This window comes from Prionailurus viverrinus, chromosome D4, assembly GCF_022837055.1.
Source record: "Prionailurus viverrinus isolate Anna chromosome D4, UM_Priviv_1.0, whole genome shotgun sequence".
Lineage (NCBI taxonomy): Eukaryota > Metazoa > Chordata > Mammalia > Carnivora > Felidae > Prionailurus > Prionailurus viverrinus.
The window spans coordinates 70,089,270-70,115,382 of record NC_062573.1 but is presented as its reverse complement, the minus strand read 5'-3'; the positions used below and the strand labels follow the sequence as shown (position 1 = coordinate 70,115,382).

Sequence of the window (26,113 nt, the reverse complement as noted above, 5' to 3'; positions counted from 1 at the left end):
TTTATTCTGAGAGAGAGAGCAAGAGGGGAGGGGCAGAGAGAGAGAGAGGTTGAGAGAGAGAGAATCCCAAGCAGGGCAGCTCCGTCCGCGTGGAGCCCGACACAGGGCTCGATCTCATGAACTGTGAGATCATGACCTGAGCCAAAATCAAGAGTCGGACACTTAACCGACTGAGCCACCCGGGTGTCCCAACTCTTTAACGTACTGTTAACTACATAACTACTAGCAGCCTATTGTTGGCCATAAGTCTCACAAATAACAGTCAATCAACACATTTTGTGTTACATATATTATATACTGTAGTCTTACAAAAAGTAAGCCTACAGAAAAGAAAATGTTAAGAAAAGTCTAAGGTAAATACATTTATAGTACTGTCATTTATCCAAAAACTCCACTTATAAGTGGACTCATGCAATTCAAACCTGTGTTTTCGAGGGTCAGCTGTGTTTCTCTGGGAACATTTTAGAGAGTTCGTAACCGGCACTCTCCAACAGAAATATGAGAGCCGTATATGTTAATTTTATATATGGCAGGAGCCACATTAAAAGAAGCAAAAAGATACGGGTGAAAGCTAAAAAAAATATTAACTGAATATATCCAAAATATTATCATTTCCACATGTAATCAGTATAAAAGACTCAGAGAGATACTTCACATTCTTTTTTGTCGCTATACCCAATCTTACCTGGTGGGCATTTTACCCCTAAAGCAGGTCCCACGTCTCAACATGGACAGTAATTTTTTTTTTTATATATGAGCAGTATGTGATCTGCGTTTCGATTTGACAGAATTTAGTCAAAGTAGATTTTCTAGAGCCACGTCGTTCCAAACTTAGAATTTTGCCGATAGCTGAACCAAGTGCCAGCGTGTAAAATGTAGACTGAAATTAATCACGACTGAAATTAAATTAATTAAAACCACATAACACTTAGAATCCCAGTCATTGGCCACACTGGCCACATATCAAGTGCTCAGGAGCCACAGGTGCCAGGAAAGCATGCGGGACAGCACAGTCCTGAGCTGGCCACTTTATCACGGGAAGAACCCAGGCGTTCACAGCCCCAGCTGGTCAGCCAAGCCACCGCTGTACGCTGAAAGCTGCAGAAAGCTTCAGGATGCTCAATGCCTGCTCTCTGTTGCACGACCCACTTAAGCTCATTTCTTCCTCACACAGGGAAGCCTCTGTCTCATGCTGAATAAATGCCAACCTCAGAAGGAATGTCCTTTATTAGAAAAGCTGGACGGCTCTTTTTTTCTAAGCTTTGATAAGTGTTTTGGTGGTCCTCCCACAAAAGGATCCGTCGGATGCAACGTTCTTTTCTTCCAGTTCTCCAGAAAGGGAAGGGATTTTCTTTCACTGGCTTTTTAAAACATCTCTCCCCGGCCAGTAAGATCTGTGAATGAGAGTCCACATTCAGTTACGCTGCCCTCTGTCTCCTTGAACCTGCCTGCCTTTGCCTCGGAGGCTTTGAGGCTTGATCGTTTTGCCTCAAGAGACCTGTAAAATTGTAAATCGTGGCTAAGCAACAAACACAGAAAAATACGTATGCGTACAGTACCGGAAGGAAGTGGATTAAAATGTTAACAGGACTGTTTGGGATCCTTTTTCATCTATGTTTGTTCTTTCCAAATTTATTAAGCATAGGGAAAAATCAATTTTACTTTTCCAAGTTAGTATGATGCAAATACAAAGCACAGTCAAATAAGATGTGAACTGGAGAATGTAAGGAGTCCAAGGGGATAAAAAACCATATGACCCTGTTGCTTAGATACCCATCTTCTAGTATCTTCTATTTGGTGACATAGCATTACAAACCCTAATGTATAGTTCTAATCACACTATTCAGTGAGCAATATTTGTATATTAAATGTCATAAATTACGTTTTAAGAACCAACCTGTAGACCATGGAAACTATCATAACTGATAGAAACTAGAAGGGAGAAAATATGCATTCCCCATTCAACATTCTGGCAATTTAATAGATTCTAAGAGTGCTGAGTAGAGAAAAATACGGTACGGATCACACCTGGAAACAATAATATAACTAAGAAAAGTTGGGGTGTTTGGAGAATCTGCAGTATAGGGAGGTCATTTTACTATATTCATTAGAATTTAAAAGACATCAAGAAAGAGGCAAAGTATGTTCAAGTTGTGTTGTTTTGATGAGAACCAGTAGAAGAACTAAACAATCAGAAACGAATACAAAAATAGCTACCCCTGGGCGTGTGGGCTGGCCAGAGATCATCGCGCGCTTTTATTCAGTTGCAATTCATTGTACCATCAGTGCAGATGGGCTGCAGGGCTCGAACTCACGAGTCGTGAGATCCTGACCCGAGCCGAAATCAAGAGTCGGACGCTTACCTGCCTGAGCCACCCGGGCGTCTCTACAAACCAGCTTTTGGATCTATGATGTAGCAGGTCTGGGCATCAAAGCTGTCAGACACATTGTTCGGCAGTGAGTTTTGCCAGTAAAATATTTTTAAGAACATCCGGGCTGTAAGTTGTGGAGCAAAGAAGGAATGTGTCAGCCCAGTCTGACAATTAAGAAAATTGTCCCCAGAACTTGCAGCACGTGTAGAGGCTACAGACCTCAGTATAGGCAGCGGGAGGGGAGAAGAGCAGGGTACAGGCTATTTCCCCTGCTTTGAAGCTTTGCTTTTCTTGGGGGTCGGGAGGGGGGACTGTATTTGTTGTGTATGGAGCTGGGGAGTCCGCCTGGGTGCCTTGATCACAGCGTCTGTGTCTGTGTCTCCAGCCTGCAGGGATCACAGTGTTCCATCACCTGTGAAGACGGGCAGTACTTCAATGGCCAGGACTGTCAGCCGTGTCACCGCTTCTGTGCCACCTGTGCAGGTACTTGTCCCCCCCCCCCCCCCCCACCAGCTTTTCGTTCACTCCTCGGGCTCTGGTTGAGCTCTTACTGATTTGTTCTCAGCCATCACTCATACACGCCCACTGGCTGGCTGTAAAGTAAAGGCTGGAGAAGCGTGTTCTCTTCCAGCACGCCTGCATATATTGTCACGGCAAGTTCTCATCTGCCTTCCGCCCTCCTGGAGACACTTAAATATATCCCAGGGAGATCCCCTCCTCTTTTCAAAGCCGTTGGAGGTTTTGGGCAAATGGAAGCATTTCATTTCGGTTTAAAACGGTAGTGGTATTCCCACCCCCCCCCACCCCCTCCCCCCACCCGCCACCAAAGAATGCAAGGCAAAGCGCAACCATTCCATTTGTAACCGAGCAACTACAAATGAAAAGTACATGTTTTGTTTCTGTTCGCCGCGTTCGTCTGGCTTTTCAGGGGCGGGCGCCACCGGGTGTATTAACTGCACCGAGGGCTACTTCATGGAGGACGGGAGATGCGTGCAGGCCTGTAGCACCAGCTATTACTTGGACCACTCTTCAGAGCACGGATACAAATCCTGCAAGAAGTAAGTGGGCCCGCCCCCTTCAGCCCGAGCCCTGGGTCCCTGGGTCCTTATTTGACCCCCTCCATAAATAGTACGAAACACAATTACTAACCGTGAACAAAGGTTCCAACATCTACCTGTGGACACTGCCCTGAAGCTTTAACCCAGCTTCCATTTAACATTCTTTGTTTTGCTCGCAGGAGCGCTTAAAACCTTTAAGGTAGTATTTCTGTTCCAAGTACGGGCGTCCTTCCATTTAAAATCACACACCCTGGGGCACCTGGGTGGCTCAGTCATTAAGCATCTGACTTGGGCTCAGGTCGTGATCTCATGGTTCACGAGTTTGAGACCCATGTCAGGTGAGCTCGAGCCCCACTTTGGGGGAGCCCCACTTCTCTCTCTCTTTGTCTCTCTCTGCCCCTCCTAGGATTCTCTCTCTCCACCTGTCACTCACTTGTGCCCTCTCTCTCTCTCTCAAAACTAAATAAATAAATAAAAATAAATAAATAAGAAAATCACGTAGTCTTACCTGCTAGGCTTTCTTTAATGGTGTCAGATGTAGCAATTACGGTAAGAAAAGATTTCTGTGTCATGGTCAAGTTTAAAGCGTCATTAAGGCTGGGGCACCTGGGTGGCTGGGTTAAGCGTCCATCAGCCTAGGTCATGATCTTGCCCTTCTCAGGTTCGAGCCCCGCATCGGGCTCTGTGCTGATGGCTCAGAGACTGGAGCCTGTTTTGATTCTGTGTCTCCCTCTCTCACTCTCTCTGCCCCTCCTCTGCTCATGCTTTGTCTCTCTCTCAAAAATATTTTTCAAAATTTTTAAACTTCATTGAGAGGTTGATGGCTGACATCTTTTCTTGTACCCAGTGTGTGAAAGGACGATGAATTCTACGTTTTCCCCACAGATGCGATGCCAGCTGTCTGACATGCAATGGTCCGGGGTTCAAGAACTGTACGAGCTGCCCCAGCGGGTATCTCTTAGACCTAGGGACGTGTCAGATGGGAGCCATCTGCAAGGACGGTGAGTACAAACTGCTCATTTTGATCCTCTGAGCAAAGGGTCACCTTTTAATATTGATATCTAATACCTTTCCACTCAAAGAAACTACCAAGCGTGAGTTAGATGAACAGGCCCCATATCTTGTTGGCATTCATCTGTCTTGAACTCACACCTACAGTGGGTTTGGGTTTTGGTTCATTTCTTTCAATTAAAAGAAGAAATGAATCACCTATATAGTTCTACTGGCCAAGAGGGCACCAGTTAGCTCTTTTCAATTAGCAAACTTTGTGTGTGTGTGTGTGTGTGTTGTCTTTTTTTTTTTTTACATTTTAGAGTTTTAGGTTCACAGCAAAATTAAGCAGGAAGTACAGAGAGATCCCATACGTGCCCTGACTCCCCCGCCCGTGACATACACACACACACACACACACACACACACACCCTCGCCCACCATTAGCCTTCTCTACCAGAGTAGTAACCTTTGTTATAATCAATGAACCTTCATTCACACACCATTATCACCCAAAGCGATACCCGAAAGATATACTTTGGGTATCACCCAAAGTCCTTAGTTGACATTAGGGCTCACTCTTGGTGTTGTACATTCTAGGAGTTTGGACAACTGTATAAGGACATGAATCCACCATTATAGTGGCCTACAGGACACTTTCACTGCCCCAAAAATCCACTGGGCTCTGCCTTTCCCTCCCTTCATCCCTCCCGCTTCCCCCCAGAACCTACTAGTTTTTTCTTACTGTCTCCATAGATTTACCTTTCCCAGCATATCATATAGTTGGAATATGCAACCTTTCTCAACTCGTTTTTTCATGTATTTATTTCCCACCTTCCACCGTATGTGCTTTTGATCAGATTTTTTTTTAATACCATGTATATGAAGATTTATAGCCTGTGTTTGATGCTAAGCATTAGACAAACATTATCCTTTGTTTTTACAAAGTTCTCTGACACTTCAGTTTTAACGACCGCATAAAATTCTATCACGGGACGACGCCGCTTGATTGCCATTCCCTTTATTTGGATCATTTAAAATTTTGATACGTGACAATCAAACGGTATCTGAATACTTCATGAAGCCTGTGGGGTAAGGAATTAATGATAGAGCCAGGTAGAGAACTTAAGACTTCTAAATGTTGGCTCATTTTTCTTCTCTCTGCACACACGCTTCTCAACCAAAATGCTGGGACCGCACACCTTCTCCAAAGAGTCACAGTAAATTGGTTTTGGTTTTGGGGTGCTGTCTAGGCATGGATATTTTCAGAAGCTTCTCAGGTGTTTGTAATGTGCAGCCAGGTTTGGGAACATTTTGCTGTTCCATTCCCCCTGACAACGTGACGAATGCCAAGCCCTCTCCTATTTCTAGCCTCAGTTTCCCCATTTATAAATGAAGAAATGTAAGTTATTTCCAACTTCAGCATTTTGTGAACTTTGAGTCCGCATAATTCACATGGAGGGGGCCCTAACATTGGAGCCTGACGCTTTATGCAGACACGCATCTCAATGACACAGAAAGCATTTTGAACCATCGTTATTTTTAAACATCTATGGATTGTTATGAAAATAGAAAAATAAAATTTTAAAGTATGCATTTGGAACAGTCTTCCCAGACAAGAGCGCTTCCCTTGGTTTACTATTTGCCTTCCTCTGAATGGGCGCTCTTCTAGAAATTTCACAACAGGTACAACAGTGCTCTGGTTGGGAGAATGTGGATTCAGAAATCAGAATACTGTCGTTCATTTCTTGGGCTCCAGATCTTGGGCAGGTGATAAACTTCTCCAGGCCTCACTTCCCTCATCTGTAAACATGAGGAGGCTAATACTATTGACCTTGTCTGGTTATTCTAAAACTTCCCATTAGGAATTTCAAAAAGATGTCAAAAAGAACCAGGCAGCTGATGGCACCTACAGAACATGATTGATGGTCTCATTTCCTCGGAGCATGATAGGTGACTTTGTGTCTTCATAGCTTTTTGACTATAGGATGGGTCCAACTGGGACAGACCCAGTCAGGCTCTGTGTTCTCACCACACAACACGGGGACAGAGGGTTGGGGTGAGGGCATCCCAGGGACCATGTAAGTATCACTTTTTGCTTAAAACCATGGTTCCCTTCTAGCTGGATGTGACCGGAATGTTTAAGTTAGTAACAGAAAACAGAGGAAGATCCACAGTCGCTTGAAATTTTCACCTGTAGCATTTGGTGCCAGGCATGGCCACATCTGCGATGCTTTACCTGCCTTCTTTAAACCACGGGAAACGTGGGGATGAGTTCTGCCAACTGGCACTGTGGTAGGAGTGGAGTGGCAGGATCGTGGGCAAGAGTAGAAAATGAAGAACCATCGTTTTTGCGAGGCGTCCACTTTCAGATCCGCTAAAGAATGAGAAATAATGAGATCACTGATGGCTCACCGGGCTTTTCAAATCACATGGCAATTGCATTTAGGGATTCGTGATTGAGTCTCTCTCACCTGTCATATTTCAATGATTCTAAGACACACTTTTTTTTTTTTTTACATTGTAACATCTCTGAAATCAGATGCATCTTATACTTTATGCCTTTGACTTAGTCACAGTGATGTCTAGCCGACTGAGTCAGGTGCGCGGTTGCTACTTCTTGTGTTGAATTTAACGGGAGTTCAGAAGCGCTTCGAAAAATGAAACGAGTGTTTACTATCAAAGGAAGAGTTTTTGCCGTAAGCACAGAAACACAATGGCATAGTTATATAACGAATATTTAACCTTGCGCTAAAAAATAACACCATAGTTATATAACTAATGTTTAACGGACATTTCAAGAAGGACAAAATTAATATTCTAATATTGATGAGAATGTAAGAAAGAAGCATGTTTTTTTCTGGGCAGAGCTTAAAATGGTGGTGCATCTTACATCCAGGGTCTTGGATTCAATGAAATATAATATAAATGGCTGTATACTCTCTGCTCTGGGTAATTCTGAGAAGAAAAATTCCGTGCTTATGTTATTATTGATTTCTAATTTATTCTTTTTTCTAACCTTTTTTTTTTCCTTTCATAAATGACACCAATCACATTTACCATTGGACTGCCATCTCTCTCCTTGAAAAACAATGGTGTTGACTGAAATCACTTTGAGTGGACCAAATTTCCTCCTTGGTGACTGTTCCTCAATGATCTCTTCCACTCCCCCAATCTGCCTCTCTGGCCAATCACAACCTTCTTCCGTGTGTACATCATGCTGCTCTCGTCCTCAACTCCCCCCTCTGTCTTGCTGACTTCCTGGAAAAGCCACGGAAGAATCCTGGGCCGAAGGAGGCTTCTGTATGCTAGTGAAAAAGAACAATCTGTGCCAACGGAAGGTTCTTCAACAACTTTGCTGCAAAACATGTACATTCCAAGGCTGAGCTGCGATCCTAGATTTCTTTGTTCCTGTAGACTTATAGATTACTCCATATTATTATTAAAAAGAAAAAAAAAAACAAGCAAAAAAAAAAAAAGCAAGCCACCTCTCTCTTTTTTGCTCTCTTTTTCTCTCTCTCTCAAATTTGTGCAGGGAGATGGTGAACTGTTTTGTCAGAACTTAAATGGAAAAAAAAAAAAAATAAACCTACAACAAGCCTACCTTTTATAACTGGGTGTTTAGTGCTAAACAGCCAGAACCACAGAGACAGTATTGTATGACCAAAGCATTTGATGCCAAAATTTGACGTTAAAGTAATGATTTGATTTCCTGCCCTGGTTTTGAAGGTCCATTTTTCCCCCCCTTTGCATTTACTTGCTTGTTTCCCCTTTGAGATGCCTAAAAATACCTTTCAAAAACATCACAAGAGCAGACATAGATCAGAATCAAAGAGAGCGCTCTTGCGTGTGTCATTTTTCACTGTTTGTTGGGGGAAATGGCACAAAACTGGACCTGAGGGCATTCAGAACATCCCGCGGAGTTGTGTTCAGTGTCGTTTTGTCTTAGTTTTTCACAGTTGAACATTGATACTTTTCCACGCATAATTGACTGCGTGCATTATGTGCTGGTTTTGGCGTTTGACTCACGCGATAAGTCTGCTCCACTGGTTTCATCAGATAGATTTGCTGCTACTGGCTTTTCCATTGCCGATTGGGTGATTTTACACACAGCTGGTCAAATGGGATCACTCTCTACGATCAGATTGGTGATGGACAGAAAGCAAAGTTACACCAAATAGCTGAGACCGATCCAGCTCCCCTGAAATCTGGAGTGTTCACTCTGTGGACCCCTGCCCAATCTCTTGGTGCTATCTGGCCATTATCCCCATAGCATTTTTTTGTTTGTTTGTTTTTAAAGGCCATCAGAAATTCCATTTATTGCGATGGGAAGCATTTTGGATAGGATGCGGGAGATTTCTTCCTTGAGTCCAAAGTTTCTAAGAGGTCCTGTATTTTTAAAGAAATGGAATTATTTAAATACTATTTAAGCTCGTGCCCAAGTTGGCCGGGCAATGTTTCTCAATGGTGCTTATTAGAAGTTTTATCATTTTGTCATTTTAAGAAAATAAAACTGGAAATTGAATATGGGTGGCATGATTGTACCCTCCTGGTTCTGTTATTTCCCACTCCTCTGTCCCTCTTCTAACTGTGCTATGTTACATCTGTCCACTGGATGTCAATGAGATCATGTGTTTTCTTGGAAATCTTCTCACCGGTTTTCTACAAACTCCTAAACAACATCCTGGAATCTAGCAGACTGAATTTTGTGAAAACTATTTTGGATCAGTGGTTAGAAATGATGCCGGATAGATCTTTTTACCGATTCTGAGTTTCTCTGTTTAGGGGAGGACAGACTCATAACAAGTTTCTTCGTTTTTCACATCAGAGCTCCATTGGTGACCTCATTTGCTTTGGGAGTGACCGGCCATCTTACAGGCTTTATTCTTTTGACAGCCTCACTTCCAAGATATCACTAGGCCTCACAGCTGAGAACAGGGATGATATCAAGATAGATTATTTGGGGAAGGAGCTGGGAAGTGCATGCGAAGGTCCCCACCCACACAACACGCTAGTGAAAAGCCGACCTTGAAAACAGTCATTCCTAGACATCCAAGTCATTACCTGACCATAGGTGATTAAATATAGTCTAATGACCCTCTTCACAGCATTGTAGTGATACTGAGTCGCATAGTGATTCGTAAGTAACTAGGGAATCAACGGATTTTGCCGACCAACTTTCGTTTTCGTAACGCTGCAGCAGGCCCTTCCGACCTGAAGAAAGTAAGTCCATCCAGGGTATGGCGTATAGAGCCTTACATTTAAAGGCACAGCCTCTACATGGACAAACGTAAGCGCAAGCCTAAAGCAAGAGCGGGCAGATGGCAAAACCAGATTTGCCTGCAAAGGAATCCATTTTACTGAACCAGCCCATACTGCTTGAGGCACAAACTTACTATGATCGGAAAGATAAAAACCATGTCTGTGTTCTTAGACAAATAACCGTCAAAATGACAGCCAAAGTCATCGGGGTCCACCAACGTACCTGTTCCATTCCCCACCGACCATGCAGGCACACGTCACGGAAATACTGGTCTAACTGCTAGTGTGTTACTGCCTCGTTTATCTACAGAATATTATTAACTAGAACATAATGCTTTCAAAGTTTAAGTTAATGTTATATATTATGTATAAATATATATATTCATAATGAGATATATGGAATGGATAGTACAAAGTTTGGAGACTTCACAAATGCTCTAACCTTCTAGAGACAAAAGTCCTATCTTCTGTTTTCTTTTGTCTTTTTATTTTGAATTAGTGATCCACTGTTAACTCCAAATCCACTTTGACTGAAAAATACTGTACATGTGTAAAATGTTCAGTTGTCTTTTTTTGTAAAATATAGCAGAATGATTGTAATTGATACTGGCCCAAATCAATGTTATTCCATATTTTATTTTTTCTATTAAATTAACCCAAGTTCCTGTTTATCTGATCTGTTCCTACCCACGGGTAACTATCTCTGAGAGGGTGAGAGGAGGAGAAACTTCTGTTTCCACCTGTGGCCACATAGAAGCTGAATATAAAGGATGGAAGTAAATGGACCATCTGAAGGTCAGAAAAGAAAGGGTAAGCAGAGGAAAGAGCTGAAAAGGAGAGACACAGTAACGGCAGTATAAGAAAGGAAGAGGCTAGACTCGGTCCTGAGCGGATGTTAATTCCCGTTTTCGGAAAGCCAGCTGGTGGGGAGGGGAACTGTAAGAACTTGGTGTCCAGACCCACACTGGGGTCTGTACTTTTTAGCAGCCTGCGCAGATGGTCCAGTATCTGGGCCATCTAAGCGTGCCCTTTCCCTGGGCTGCCCCCGGGGTTTGGACTACTGCATACCCACCAGTGTGCGTGTGGAGGGGTGAGGACCCAGGGGCTGGACACAAGTAGGTGGGGAATGTGAAGCTTTGAAAGGGGAGAAGGCCGCACTCAATTTTCTGATATTCTATGTAAAATTGACCGTGGCCGTAGCCCGGGAAGCCTAGAAGGTAACTTAGTCTAAAATACATCTCCCGTACATGCCACAGGGTGAGACTGTATGGCTTATAGGTCTTTGAGAACCTTCCTTGAGATGCCAACACTAGCTTTGAGATGTCAGTGCCCTGCCTCTTCGGCAGAGAAAGGAGACATCAGTGAAAACAAGATCCAAGTTGAGCTCCAGTTAGGTTGAAAGGGATACTAAACGGTGTAAGAGAACTCCACTGTCATGAAATCCCATCGGGAGAATGGCGGGGCAGCGGGAGGGAATGAATTTTATTGAGCACTTACTAGGTCCCGCCCCGTGTGGGAGTATAGAGTGTATGCATGCTAATGTAAACTTCCTTAACTCTCACAAACAACTCTCAAGCAGAGGTATGCCCTGTTTACACGTGAATCGTTACCTTCTGTTTACAAACAAGATAGCTGAGACCCATGGGCTTGAAATAAATTGGGATTACATAACCAGACACAACAATTGAAAGTCAACAGTGAGACAGTGAACGTTCACTAGTGAATTCTAACTCTCAAGCGAATGGGACGCCAAGTTACTAAGTCCAGACAGGCAGAATTGCTTTGACTGGAACCGATCAGGGTGAAGTTCCTAGAGTCAGTGCAACTAGGGTTGGTTCTTGGGAGCTATGGCTGAGGCTTAGCTGAGCAAGGAGGAGTATTAGCAGCAAACTTGGTATTGAAGAGACGGCCCGGGGTAGCAAGTCAACTATTGGCATGGCTTCATCTAGTGGCTACATTGCTCCAAAGAACAGCGATCCGACATCTGATGGGTTAGTCAGGAAGGATCTACATTTCTACGCTTTCCCAAAGATGAGTAGAGTGGCCCATCCTCCGCCCCCATACCTGTGGCAGACCCTCCTAATCACCAGTATCCATCTGGGGATTGATCAGCTTTGCCTCTCTTTCCGCAACCCCCCCCGCCCCCAGTGTTGGGGGGGCCTATCATCATGCTGCTGATCTCTTCTGTCAGACTCCTTGTTTTCCCACCCAACCGTCTACTCTTCACTTCGAGGCTCCAGCCAACTGAGTACAAGTGGATATCAGGCAGCTGAAAGAGAAGGAGGCACGTCTTATTAACGGCTTTCATACCATCATTCGGTCTCATGCAAAGAGCAATGGCAGACGGCAGCGCGATGAATAATGGAGAAAATCAGAGGCAGCTGTAAGCCATGACCTGGCCAGTTTAACACTCCCTCCACCTTCCGTCCTCTAATGCAAAATGGTAGAGGGAACTTAAAGGCCAGCTGCCGCTTGACCTCACCTGGCCCAGGCTGGGCCCTGGGCCCCCAGTCAGGATATGTCAATGACAGAAAGTAGAAACCTGCTTCCGGTCGACAGCCATGCCCAAATGTTTTTGCTGTTGCCAACCCATAAAATCTTGAGTTCTCGGCAGAACACTTTGGAGCTGGTGACAAACTCCCTAGGGCATAGCCAAGATGGACCTCCTTTCCCTGTGGCTCGTTGGAGCCAGGGAGCACTAGAAGCGGGACTGTGAGGTACATGAGCATGTCCCCCCTTCATCAGGAGAGGTGAAGATCTGTCCCAGAGTCAATCTTGGGCAAGAAGGATACAGTTACGCACTATCCCGGCATCTCAGAGGGCCAGTCTGGAAACTGGGAACGCTCACAGTTCCTTTCCGCGCTAACTGCGGAGGACTGAGAAGGACACTTGTCTTATTACTGAAGCATTTTCTTACACGGTCTTCTCTCTAAAGGAGGCCATTTTGAGGGCGATTGTTGCTTTTTCAAAGCCGGGTATCGATCAACCAAAGATATTTTGAATCCCCACTTTGAAAAATCCCCAGAAACGTTTCCTGGGGCCTAAAATGTACGATTTTTTTTTTTTTTTAATTTTAGGAAAGAGTACGTACGTTATTTTAAGAATATGCTTGAAGGCTGGCAGAGTTTTACTTTAGGGAAAACTAAAAGTTTTATTTCATTTTGGCTTTCATTTGGCCCACACAAACTCAGAGGCCTATGGAGACACTTAGCAAGATTCACAGCTAGTAAAGGGTGGGGTTGGGACTGGAGCCCACAACCTCAACCTTCTGCACAACACTGCCTCCTTTTGAAGAATGCCAGGAAGAAAACAAGCCCGTATCACATACACCGCAGGGGTTAAGAGCCCTTTCTCAAGTGCAGGTAGAAGACACAACGGATCCCTGGACTTGGCTTTTTCTCTTCATGAGCTCAAGTTAATTGCTTCCATAAATAATAAGTCCCTGTGGTCCTTCTCGCCCTCTGCAAGCTTATAGTCTAATGGGGAGCACAGACACAAAAATACGAAGCTATTTACGTGCCTTCAAAAGGGCATAAAAATATTGTGGGGGAGTCCAGAGGAGCAAGCTCACTTTGCCAGTTGAGTGCTAAACGTTCCATGCCCTTGCATTACAAGCTTTCTAAGGGGCATCCAAAAATAGCGTGCTCCATTAAAAATACTATTACCTTGGGGTGCCTAAGTGGCTCAGTTGGTTAAGCGTCCGGCTTCTCCTCAGGTCATGATCTCATGGCTCCTGAGTTCAGGCTCCACACTGGGGTCTGTGCTGACAGTTCGGAGCCTGGAGCCCGCTTCGGATTCTGTGCCTCCCTCTCTCTCTCTGCCCTTCCCCCGCTCTCTTTTTCACACTCTCTCTCTCTCAAAAAGAAGCATTAAAAAAAGATTTTAATACAGTTACCTCAAAATATGCAAGTTCAGATGATATTTTAATCAAATACCTACAAAATGCAACATGTCAAAACTAGACCATTACAACTCAACTCTTAAGGAACCACATGCAGTTGGGGTGCCTGGGTGCCTCAGTCAGTTAAGCGTCCAACTTCGGCTCAGGTCGTGATCTCGCCATCTGTAAGTTCAAGCCCGCAGCGGGCTCTGTGCTGAGAGCTCAGAGCCTGGAGCCTGTTTCAGATTCTGTGTGTCTCTCCCTCTGCCACTCCCCTACTCTCTCTTTCTCTTTCTCTGTCAAAAATAAAGCATTAAAAAACAAAAAAGAAACCACATATAATTAATTTAATGTAGGATAAAGGTAATTTAAATATGTTTGACATGATGTGGGACTGATAGAGGCGGGAAAACCTACGATCTGTTGGGATCTTAATATAACTCTGCAAAGGAGGGAGAAATTCACTATTCATGCTCGGGGTGGGGAGTTAGATTTATATATATTCCTCATCTCTTCCCTCAAGATTTCTACCTGTAGCTCCAAATAGCTACTTGACATTTCCCTTCAGATAGTTAATAGGCATCTCAAAATTAACATGTCCCAGACTTCAGATTCCTGAATCTCCTTAGTAGCATCACCAAATGTCTCCCACCCCATTCATGGTATTACAACCCAGCCACCCAGTTGCTCAAATCCAAAATCTTTTTTCTTTTTTTTCTTTTTTGTCCCCAAATCCAACCCATTAGCAGGGTCCCATTAATCACGCCTTTCCAATAGATCTGTAAATAGTCCATAGTTGTAATTATGGGTCAAGCCGCCATCGTCTCTGTCCAGAACGACTGCAGGTGCCTCGTAAGGAGGCTCCCTGTTTCTCTTTCCTCCTTTCTTTTTCTCTCCAGCCCCATCCGCTCTCCACAGGGAGAGCAGAGCTGCTATTACAAACACAAAATCAGATTTCGCCTCTTTCTTCCTATTTCACTCGAAGTCACATCTGAACTCCTTACCTGAGCTCTTTCTCATCTCCTTTCTTGCCGCTTCCCCCTACTTAATCGCGTTCCAGTCGTAACAACTTTTTGTTCTTCAAGCCAAGCAAGCACGTTTGTGCCTCAAGAGCCCTGCCCTTCGCCCGGCTGGTTTCTTCCCATCCTGCGGGTCTCGGTTCAAAAATAGCTCCCTTGGAGAGCAGTTGCCTCCACCACTCACCCCACGCCTGCCCACCTTTTCTGGTCTTTTCATGGCACGTATCACAACCTGACGTTCTATGGTTCCTTTGCTTGTTTACTGTCAGTCTCTCCCAGTAGAATGTCAGCACCGTGCAAGCTGGCGCTCTGTCCATCTTATTCACAGCCATAGCTTGTAGGCGTAGCACGGTGCCTTCCCTGCCTGATCAACGTTCGCAGAATGAATGAATAAAAAGGCTAAAGTAAGAAACGGCATTTGACCCGAGTCTTGAAGGATAAGCAGGAATTTGTAAGTCAGTGAAGGTGAGGGTGCTGAAGAAGGATTCTTGGGAGAGAGAACCAGTTCAAAGGGCACAAAACCATTAAAGTGTCTGTGGACAGGGATGGCAAGGAGGGGGCAGGGTAGGCACTGGAGGCAGAGGACGGAGAGACAGTGGAGGGCAACTTGTAAAATACTGTGGAGGGGCTGGTGCCCTCCTCCCCTCCCCTTGACAGAGTCCTCAAGCCTCTTTTCAGAGAGGCTAAATGATGTGCTCAAGGAGACCGTGTTTGGGGCGCCTGGGTGGCTCAGTCGCTTGGGCATCCGACTTCGGCTCAGGTCATGATCTCGCGGTCCGTGAGTTCGAGCCCCGTGTCGGGCTCTGTGCTGACAGCTCAGAGCCCGGAACCTGTTTCGGATTCTGTGTCTCCCTCTCTCTCTGACCCTCCCCCGTTCATGCTGTCTCTCCCTGTCTCAAAAATAAATAAACGTTAAAAAAAAAATTTTTTTTTTTTTTTAAATAAAAAAGGAGACCGTGTTTGCTTCGGTCCCTGGAGGACTGACACCTACACTGAGCCAGCTAAATGAAAGGACAGGGTGCTAAGCACAGCTCAGCTGTCAAAATAGCTCACATGAGAGGAGGCAGCCCATAGCTTCTCTTCACTGTGATATCCATGGCCAGAGCAACATATTCGGCAAGGCCTGTTTGCAAGATGATACTCGGGGACAAGAGCTTGCTCAGAACCCTCTTTTCCTTCTAAGGGAAAAAAAAAAAAAAAAAAAAAGCAAACCGAAACACTTTGCCCTCCAAATCGTCACCAGAGGAGAGTGAAAGGAAAGAAAGTGATATGCTAGCCCCTTTCTTCCCGAACGATGAGAACAACAATAATAACTCCCACACGTGAAGCGCTTCCCGTGGGCTAAGTTCCGTGCTGCTTGCTTCGTATGGGTTATTCCACTCAGGACCATGAATAGCCCGATTTCATCCTCTTTTTACAAATGGGAAAGCAGGTGACGTAAATGCCTAAGGCACCCCAGGGATAAATGGAAGATCTGGGATTAATTTAAACCCAGACAATCTGATATCGGAATCTCCAGGCGAAATACAGGAGCCAAGGAAGATGTCTGTGAAAACAGCCTTCGGGCTATGACCACGGAGCTCGCATGAGGATTAAGGATTTTAACTGGTGACGTCTTTCAGGGCCCCCACTATCTCTTGTGAATAGAGCAACATCCACCCAAGACTACACACCATGACCGTACATGGCACTTTCTGTGACCAAGCCAGGAGTGGGTATCAGGATCATTATGAGAATTCATAGCAACCGACGGGCCGCGTGGGCAAAGGAAATTAGAACGGACCTAAGGGGAACGAGGCAGTGGCTGTTAAGAAATGAGGATGCGATGCCTCTTTTCATGCTAGTTTTTTTCTATCCGGGAGGCCATCGTTTGCGTTTTTCTAGCCCCAGATGAAATGAGACAGAAATCGAATGGAGATATGGGGAACAGAGCGAAACATTACAATGCTGAAGTCATCACATAATACAAATTCCGTGAGTTCCTTTGATAAATCCGGCAAAAGATAAATTCCTTCCAGGTGGTATTACCTAAGACTTTCTTGCCACCTGCATCGTAACTGGTATAATAAAACCTACTCAAAGAACGTAAAATTTTTTTGTTACGTATAAGAATGTGCTTTGCAACTTACTTGTGTAGTGAGAAGAGCCACAAGCCTAACAAACCCAGGAGTTACCTTGACCATTTCTCCCCACTCCTACGTCTGCCCCATTGGCAGGTCAAGACAGCTCTGCCTCCAAAATATGTCTCCGCTTCATTTTCTGCCCTTCACTTTTACTACCCCCCGTCCTCATCAAGCTGCTTCTGGGTCAGGCGACTTCTCACCGCGACTATTGCAAAACTTCCTTTCTAGCCTCGTCTAATGCACCCTTTGTGTCCACAACTCCACACGTTCCTGCCTTTTTCCTTCCAATCTATTCCACACAGGAGCCAGAGTGCTCTTTCTAAAAATTCAAAGCTCACATGAGGCTCTGCTGTTTAAAACCCTCCCATGGCTTCCCATTTCCCCTTGGATAAAGTCGAAATACCTTTCTGTGGCCACCAAGGCCATGGTCAATCTGACCTACCCCACCACTCTAAACTCATCTCATGACATTCTTTATCTCCCATATTTTCCAGCCACAGTGACTTTCCCTGATTTTTCCTTTATGCCTTGTGCCTTCGAACTTTCCCACATGCCATCCCCCCTACTTTAATGTTATCCCATTCTTAATCATCTACTGATGGATAATAATTATTATCTGGGCCTCGGTTTAAATGTCACTTCCCTGGGGGCGCCTGCGTGGCTCAGTCGGTTGAGCGTCCGACTTCGGCTCAGGTCATGATCTCCCGGTCCGTGAGTTCGAGCCCCACGTCGGGCTCTGTACTGACGGCTCAGAGCCTGCAGCCTGCTACAGATCCTGTGTCTCCCCCTCTCTCTGCCCCTCCCCCACACACGTTCTGTCTCTCTCTGCCTCTCAAAAATAAAGAAAACCAATAAATTTTTTTTTAAATGTCACTTCTCTGACATTTAAAAATCCTCTGATTTTTCTAAACAAGGTTAGATCTCCTTATTATAAGTTTGTACGGGAGCCTCTACTTTACTTTCATATCAATTATAAATATCTAGTTAATTGTAGTATTTGTTTGATGTAATGCTCACTACAAAGTTTGTTCCACGGGGGCAAAGTCTATAAACTTCTTATAGCCCGTAAAGCTAGCAAAATGTCTATCCTAGACTCGGTATTTGACAACTCTTTGATCAATAGATGAAAACGTCAATGAATGAAGAAATCAGTAAATAACTGAGTACATGCATGACAGGGAGGAAATAGCCCTGGCCCAGACACTAAGACAACCAAGTTCTCATGCTGATCCTGAATAACTTCAGTGTAGCTCTATGTCTATACCTGTTTCCTCATCTTCAACATCATCCCCTTGAATCATTCCAGCCCTTCTGTTCCGTGTAGAAGAGAAGTCCCAGGAGATGTCGTGGAGAGTCTATCACTGTCCGTAAAACACGCGTAAAACCTTAGGCACAAACCCGATAAGGCTAACGCTTTAGGACCTTGCCACTAAAAGTGTCCAGCAACAAGAGTAGCTGGTTTGGGTTAGTAGAGTAGCAGAGTTCTGGAGTGTCTCCCTCAGAGTCCTATCCATGTGTCATTCACTGCTGTGAGGGTACTTTGCAGATGGAATTAAAGGTTATTATCAAATAACTTTACAATCAAGAGATTCTCCTGAATTATCCATGTGGGCGCAAGGTAGGGTCAGTCAGAGGGAGAACCAGAGAAGGCAGAGGAGAGAATTCGATTCAAGATGTGAGGACTTGGCTTATGGTCACTGGTTTGAAGATGAGGAAGGGAGCTGCGAGACAAGAAATACCTACAGCCTCTAGAACTGAGGACAGTTCCCAACCATCAGGTGGCAGGAAACAGGGACCTCAGTCCTGAATTCTGCCGTCGCTATGAATGAACTTGGACCAGACGCATCCCTAGAGCCTCCAGAAAGAATGCAACCTGTGATGCCTTGTTTCCAACCTTGAAAACCTGGAGCAGAGGAGCAGCTGAACAGTTGTGCCCAGACGTATGACCTACAGAAGTGCGAGATAATAAGTGGGTGTTTACGTAAGCCATAAAAAAAAAATAGGTAACTTGTCACAGCAGCCATCAAAAACTAGTACGTATTTGTGTACCTTTACAGCTGACGTCTGAGGGGCAGTCTTCCGGTTTGTCACACATTCAGGGACCTACTCAGATGTACTCCCGAGACAGAGGCTGGTGAATGCCACCTTTGCATTCTACCTCTGCCTTACTCCAGATGGCTGGTATCTCTGGGAAAGGAACTTGTCCACTTGTCTGGTGCCCTGATTTGGGCAACTGCCGCCCAGGGGACAGCTCTAGATCATGTGGCTATGGTAGCCATCGGCACTTCTGCTTGGAGTCTCAAAGGCCTGGGTATATTTGCATCATTTAAACGCTGCCGTCTGAGGGTCTGGCTTTCAATCCTCAATCCCGGAGGCACATGAGATCCTCCCCTCTGGGACCCTGACAGCTCTCGGTACACCCTGAACTTTTGAGATGCACTAAGAGTAAAATAGGCTGCTCAGCCAATCAGAGATCTGAGAACCAACCCAGACCTCAGGCAGGATTGAATGATAAAGTTCATCTCCTACACAAGACCACTCCTTCAAGACTAGGAAGGCGGCTGTTGTATCTTATGCAGAGAAACCAACACAGAAAGTCAAGAAAATGAAGAAGGAGAGTCACATGTTCCAAATTAAAGAACAAGATAAAATATCAGGAAAAGCCCCTAATGAAATAGAGGTAAGTGATTTAGTGGCTACAGAGTTCAAAATAATGTTTATAAAGATGCTCCCCAAACCGGGGAGAAGAATGGATGAAGACCGTGAGAACTTCAATAAGGAGATTGAGAAAAATATATGAGATTACCCGTAGAAGTCACACAGCTGATGAATACAATAACCGAATGAAAAAATCCAATAGAAGGGCTCAACAGCAGACTAGACGAAGCAGAAGAATCAGTTAACTCATAGGGCAGGGGAACTCAGACAATTATAGCAGCAAAAAATGAAAACACACACACAAATGAAGATAGCTTAAGGAATTTACAGGACACTATCAAATGGACAAACATTTGCATCACAGGACTCTCAGAGGAAAAAGAGCAGGCAGGAGAGCAAGGACCAGAAAACACACTTGAAGAAGAAATGGCTGAAAACTCTTCTAAACTGAAGAAGGAAACGGGCAGCCAGATCGAGGAAGTTTCAAGAGTTTCAGATAAGATGAACCCAAAGAGACCCACACCAAGATGCGTTACAATTAAAGAGTCAAAACTCGAAGGCAAGGAGACGATCTTAAAAGCAGCAAGAGGAAAACAAGGGACATACAAGAGAACTCCGTAAGACCATCAGCAGACTTTTCAGCAGAAACTCTATAGGCCAGAAGGGAGTGCCATAACATATTCCGAGTGCTGAAAGAAAAAAAAAAAATTTCCAACCAAGAATACACCGCACAGCAACGTTGTCATTCACAACTGAAGAAGCGACAGAGTTTTCCAGACAAGCAAAACCTAAATTGGCCTTAAAAGAAATGGGGGTGCCTGGGGGGCTCAGTCTGTTAAGTGTCCAACCCTACATTTTGGCTCAGGCCATGATCTCACAGCTCGTGGGATTGAGCCCCGTGTCAGGTTCTGTGCTGACATAGATATACAGTAAAATTTAGAATATCTAATGTTGTTCAGATGGCGAATTAATCACTTATAAAGCTGGCGTGAAGGGTAAAAGACAAAAGTAGTAAAAATAACCGTAACAGAAATAATTAGTTAAGGGATACGCAAGATAAAAGTATGTAAATTGTGGGCCACCAGGGTGGCTCAGTCTGTTGAGCATCTGACTTCGGCTCAGGTCATGATCTCGCGGTTTGTGAGCTTGAGCCCCACATCAGGGTGTTGGTGCAGAGTCTGCCTCAGAACCCCTGTCCCCCTCTTTCTGCCCCTCCCCTGCTTGCCCTCTCTGGCTGTCTCAAAAACAAAGAAAAACATTGTTAAAAATAGAAGTAAATTGTGACATCAAAAACAAATCATGGCGGGGGGGGGGGGGGGAGGTAGAATGTAGAGCTTAGGATCTGTTTAAACTTAAGTTGTCATCAACTTAAAATAGATTATTTAAATATAAATTGTTACCTAAGGCCGTATGTAAGCGTCACAATAACCACAAAGCAAAAATCTATAGTATACACGAGAGGGAGAAAAGAATCAAAACACACTAACTATAGAAAATTACCAAATCACACAAGAGCAAGAGAGAAAGGACTAGGAAAACTACAAAAGAGCCAGAAAACAATAACAAAATGGCAATAAGTATATACCTATCAACAATTACTTTAAATATATACAGACTAATTCCTTCAATCATAAGTCAGAGAGTGACTGAGTGGGTAAGAAAATGAGACGAAGCTACGTGCTGCCTACAAGAAACCCACTTCAGGTGTAAGGGCACGTACAGAAAGTGAAGTTATAGAAGAAAAATATCCCATGCAAATGGAAACGAAGAAAAAAAAAGCTGAGCTAGCTACATTTATATCAGAGAAAATAGATTTCAAAACAAAGGCTGTGAGGAGAGACAAGCCCATTACATAATGATAAAGCAATCAATCCAACGAGAGGATGTAACGTTTGTTAATGTTTGTGCACCCAACATAGAGGCCCTTAAATATGTAAAGCAAGTATTAAGAGACCTAAAATGAGAAACAGCAATACAATAATGGTGGAGAGTAGCAGAAGACCATAAGAGACTACTCTGAACAATTATATACCAACCAACCGGACCGACTCTGAAAAAATGGAGAAATCCCTAGAAACATACAACTTACCAAGAATGAATCATGCAGAAACAGAAGATCTCAACAGACCAATTACTAGCAAAGAGGTTGAATCAGTAACCAAAAATCTCCCTACAAAGCAACCCCCACGACCAGACTGCTTCACTGACGAGCGGTATGAAATATTTTAAGATTTAATACTAATCCTTCTCTAACTCTCCCCAAAAATAGAAAAGGAGGGAATGCTTCCAAACCCATTTTATGAAGCCAGCATTGCCCTGATAACAAATCAGACAAGGACTCCACTGAAAAGAAAATTACGGGTTCATCTTCCTAAAGGACATAGATGCAGAAATCCTCAACAAAATACTAGCAGACTGAATTCAACAACACATTAAAAGGATCATACACCATGACCAAGTGGGATTTACTTTAGGCGTGCAAGTATGACTTCACATCTACGAATCAATTAATATGATTCACCACTTTCAAAAAAAACAACGGATTAAAAAAATCATACTTCCATATATGCACAAAAAGCATTTGACAAAATTCCACATGCATTTCTGATTAAAACTCTCGACAGAGTGTAGAAGGAACATTACCTCGACATAATAAGGTTTATATATGACAAGCCCACAACTAACATGAGATACAATGTTGCAAAGCTGAAAGGTTTTCCTCTAAGATAAGAAAGAAGGCAGGGTGCCCACCCTCATCACTTTCATCCAACATGGTATTGGAACAATTAGGCAAGAAAAAAGAAATAAAAGGCGTTTGATTGGAAAGGAAGAAGTAAAACTGACACTATTTTCATGTATTGTATAATATATTGAGAAGAACCCTAAAGACTCCACCCCCAAAGATTTGGAACTAAAAGCCAAATTAGGTAAAGTTGCCGTATATAAAGTCAATATACATAAATATATTGCATTACTATACACAAATAATGAAATGATAGAAAAATTAAGAAAATAATCTCATTTACAACTGCCTCAAAAAGAATAAAACTCCTAGGAATAAATTCAACCAAAACTTTTATGCTGAAAACTCTAAGACACTGCTGAAAGGAATTGAAGAAGACACAAATAAACGGAAATATATCCTGTGCTCATAATATCAAAAATGAATATCGTTACACTGACCATTCTACCCAAGCAATTTACAGATTCAGTGCAATCCCTATCAATTTCCAATTCCAGCATTTTTCACAGAACTAGAACAAGCAATCCTAAAATTTGTACAGGCGCACAAAAGATCCCCAGTAGCCAAAGCAATCTTGAGAAAGAACGCAGCTGAAGGCATCATGCTACCTGATTTCAAACTGCATTACAAAGCCGTAGTAATTAAAAGAGTATTGTATTTCCATAAAGGGCAGACATAAAAGTCAATGGAACAGAACAGGGAGCCCAGAAATAAACCCACGCTTATATGGTCAATTATATTCTGACAAGGGGCCGAAGAATATACAATGTTTTGAGAAAAGGACAGTCTCCTCAACAAATGATGTTGGGAAAACTAGATGGCCACATACAAAATAATAAGACTGGACCACTTGCGTAAACCATACACAAAAACTCAAAAGGGATTAAAGATTTGAATGAATGTAAGGCCTGAAACAATAAAACTCCAAGAAGAAAACATAGGTGGTAACTTCCTTGCCATCAGTCTGGGCAATGATTTTTTAATCTAATACCAAAAGCAAGGACAGCAAAAGCAAAAATAAATAAGTGGGACTACAGAAAACTAAAACTCTTCTGCACAGCAAAGGAAACCATCAATAAAACGAAAAGACAACCGACTGAGTGACTAAAGGAGAGAAAATATTTGCAGATCATATATGTGATAAGAGGTTAATATCCAAACTACATAAAGAACTCCTACAACTTAATAGCAAGCCCCACACAATCCAATTAAAACATAGGCAGAGGACCCGATTAGACATTTCTCCCAAAGACCTATAGATGGCCAACAGGTGCATAAAAAGGTACCCATCATCACTAATCATCAAGGAAATGCAAATGAAGACCACAATGAGGTATCACCTCACCGCTGTTCAAATGGCTTATCAAAAAGACGGGAAATAACAAGTGTTGGTGAAGAGGCAGAGAAAAGAGAACACATGCCCTGTTAGTGGGAATGTAAACTGGTACAGCTACTATGGAAAACAGTATGGAGGAGCCTCAAAAAAATTAAAGTAGAACTACCAGATGATCCAGCAATTCCATGCATGGGTATATAACTGAAAGAAATGAAATGACTAACTTAAAGAGATACGTGTACCCTCATGTTCATTTCAGCATTATTTGCAATAGCCAAGATACAAAAGCCACCTAAGTGTCCATTGAGGGATGAATGGATAAAAGAAATGTGGTATAACAGAAAAGAGAATATTACCCAGCATAGAAAAGAAGGAAATCTTGCCATTTGTAACGACATGGATGGACTTTTAGGGCATTCTACTAAGTGAAAGAAGTCAGATAGGAAAAGACATATACGGTATAGTCTCACTTATATGTGGAAAAAGAAAAAGAAAAAGGTGAAAAAAGAATCATGGATGTAGAGAACAAATTGGTGGTTCCCAGAGGTAGGGGGTGGGAAAATAGGTGAAGGAGATCAAAAGGTACAAACTTCCAGTTATGAAATAAGTAAGTCATGGGGATATAATATATATCATGGTGGCCATAGTTAATAACACTGCGGTGCATATTTGAAAGTTGCTAAGAGTACATCTCAAAAGTTCTCATCGCAAGGAAAAAAAAAGTTTTATATATGGTGATGGGTATTAATTACACTTACTGTGGTGATCGTTTTGCTATATATACAAATGTAAAACATTATATTGTATACCTGAAACTAATATTAGGTCAATTAAGCCTCAAAATTTTTAATAAAAAATTTTAATTATAAAAAAAGAAAACTAATACAATTAGACCAGACCCACTCAATCAGAGTATGTACTTTTGCAAGATTCTAAGATCATTTGTGAGCATATCAAAGTTTAAGAAGCCCTGTCACAGATGGGTACTTCTTTCCTGAATTTGAGATGCCTTCTCTTGATTTACATTTACTGAAAGCCACTACTGCAAACTTTATGTTCTTAAATAGTGGACGCCCAGGAATTAGGCAACTGAGTACCAGTCCTTGGCTGGCCATTAACTAGTAGGGCTGCAGCAAGTTAGCAACACTTTAAATTTTAAAAAGCACCTACTGAACAGCTAGAATGTTCTGATCCCCAGCCTGTAAGCCCGATCAACCAGAGCTATTAGGCTGAAGATGTGTATTGGCAATTTGTTTATAGGCTCCCCAAACTGGCTTTCAGCAGTCAACCAGGAAACAAAGTGCACCCATGCATACTTAAATAACCCAGCCATTCCTTAACAAAATATTAGCAAACTGAATTCAACAATACATTCAAAGGATCATATACTATGATCAAGTAGGATTTGTTCCAGGGATGCAAGGATGGTTCAATATCACAAATCAATCACCATGATATACCACCTTAACAAAAGATAAAAATCATGTGATCATCTCCATAGATGCAGAAAAAGCAACTGATAAAATCCAACACCTTTGCACAATACAAACAATGTAGATATAGAGGAACCAGATCTCAACACAATAAAGGCCGTATATAACAAACCCACAGCTAACATTATACTCAACAGCGAAAAGCTAAAGGCTTTTCCTCTAAGATCAGGAATAAGACAATAGTAAGAATACTTACTCTTACCACTTTTATTCAACATACTATCGGAAGTCCTCATCATAGAAATCAGACAAGAAATAAAAGGCATCCGAATTGGCAAAGCCATAGTGAAACTGTCATTATTTGCAGACAACATGATAGGATAGATAGGGGACCTAAAGACTCCACCAACAACCATTAGAATAAATGAATTCACTAAACCTGGAGGATACAAAATATTCAGAAATTTGTCACCTTTCTATATTGTAATAATGAAGTAGCAGAAAGAGAAATTAAGAAAGCAATCCCCTTATTAAGGAGAGCACTTGTTGTGATGAGCACATGTTGTATAGAAGTGTTGGATCATTACATTGTGTATCAGAATCGAATATTACACTACATGTTAACTAACTGGAATGAAAATAAAAACTCAAGGGGAAAAACCCCAATATACAATTGCATCAAACAGAATAAAATACCTAGGAATAAATTTAACTATGGAAGTAAAAGATCTATACTCTGAAAACTATGAAATATTGATGAAAGAAATTAAAGATACAAATAAATAGAAAGATATACTATATTCATGGATTGAAGGAATATTGTTAAAATGTCCATACTACCTAAAACAATTTATGATTTAAATGTAAACCCAAACAAAATACCAATGGCATTTTTCACAGAATTGGAACAATTAATCTTCATTTTTTTTATGGAACCATGAAAGACTCTGAATAGCCAAAGCAATTTTGAGAAAGAAGAATGAAGCTGGAGGCATTGCACTTCCTGATTTCAAGCTCTACTATAAACAATATGGTATTGGCACAAAAACAGACAAACGAATCCATGGAAGAATTGACAGTCCAGAAATAAATCCACACGTATACAGTCAATTAGCTTATGGCAAAGAAGGTGAGAATATACAATGAAGACAGTCTCTTTAATAAATGGTGTTGGGAAAGCTGGACCACTACGTGAAAGAGAATAAAATTGGACCACTTTCTTACGTCATATACAAAAAT

The 26,113-nt window shown here is 42.7% G+C and overlaps 1 protein-coding gene across 3 annotated transcripts in view; it reads left to right on the top strand.

The window, feature by feature from the left end:
• Nucleotides 1–26,113, top strand: part of PCSK5 (proprotein convertase subtilisin/kexin type 5) — a 457,179-nt gene that overhangs the window by 301,490 nt on the left and 129,576 nt on the right. For 2 of the 3 annotated variants that reach the window (XM_047829573.1, XM_047829574.1), the window contains exons 18-20: nucleotides 2,758–2,855; nucleotides 3,301–3,430; nucleotides 4,316–4,431. In XM_047829573.1, coding sequence (XP_047685529.1) covers nucleotides 2,758–2,855; nucleotides 3,301–3,430; nucleotides 4,316–4,431 — 344 coding nt within the window. Of the gene's footprint in view, nucleotides 1–2,757; nucleotides 2,856–3,300; nucleotides 3,431–4,315; nucleotides 4,432–7,690; nucleotides 10,354–26,113 lie in introns of those variants that run through there. The other variant, XM_047829575.1, reaches the window with a different exon arrangement.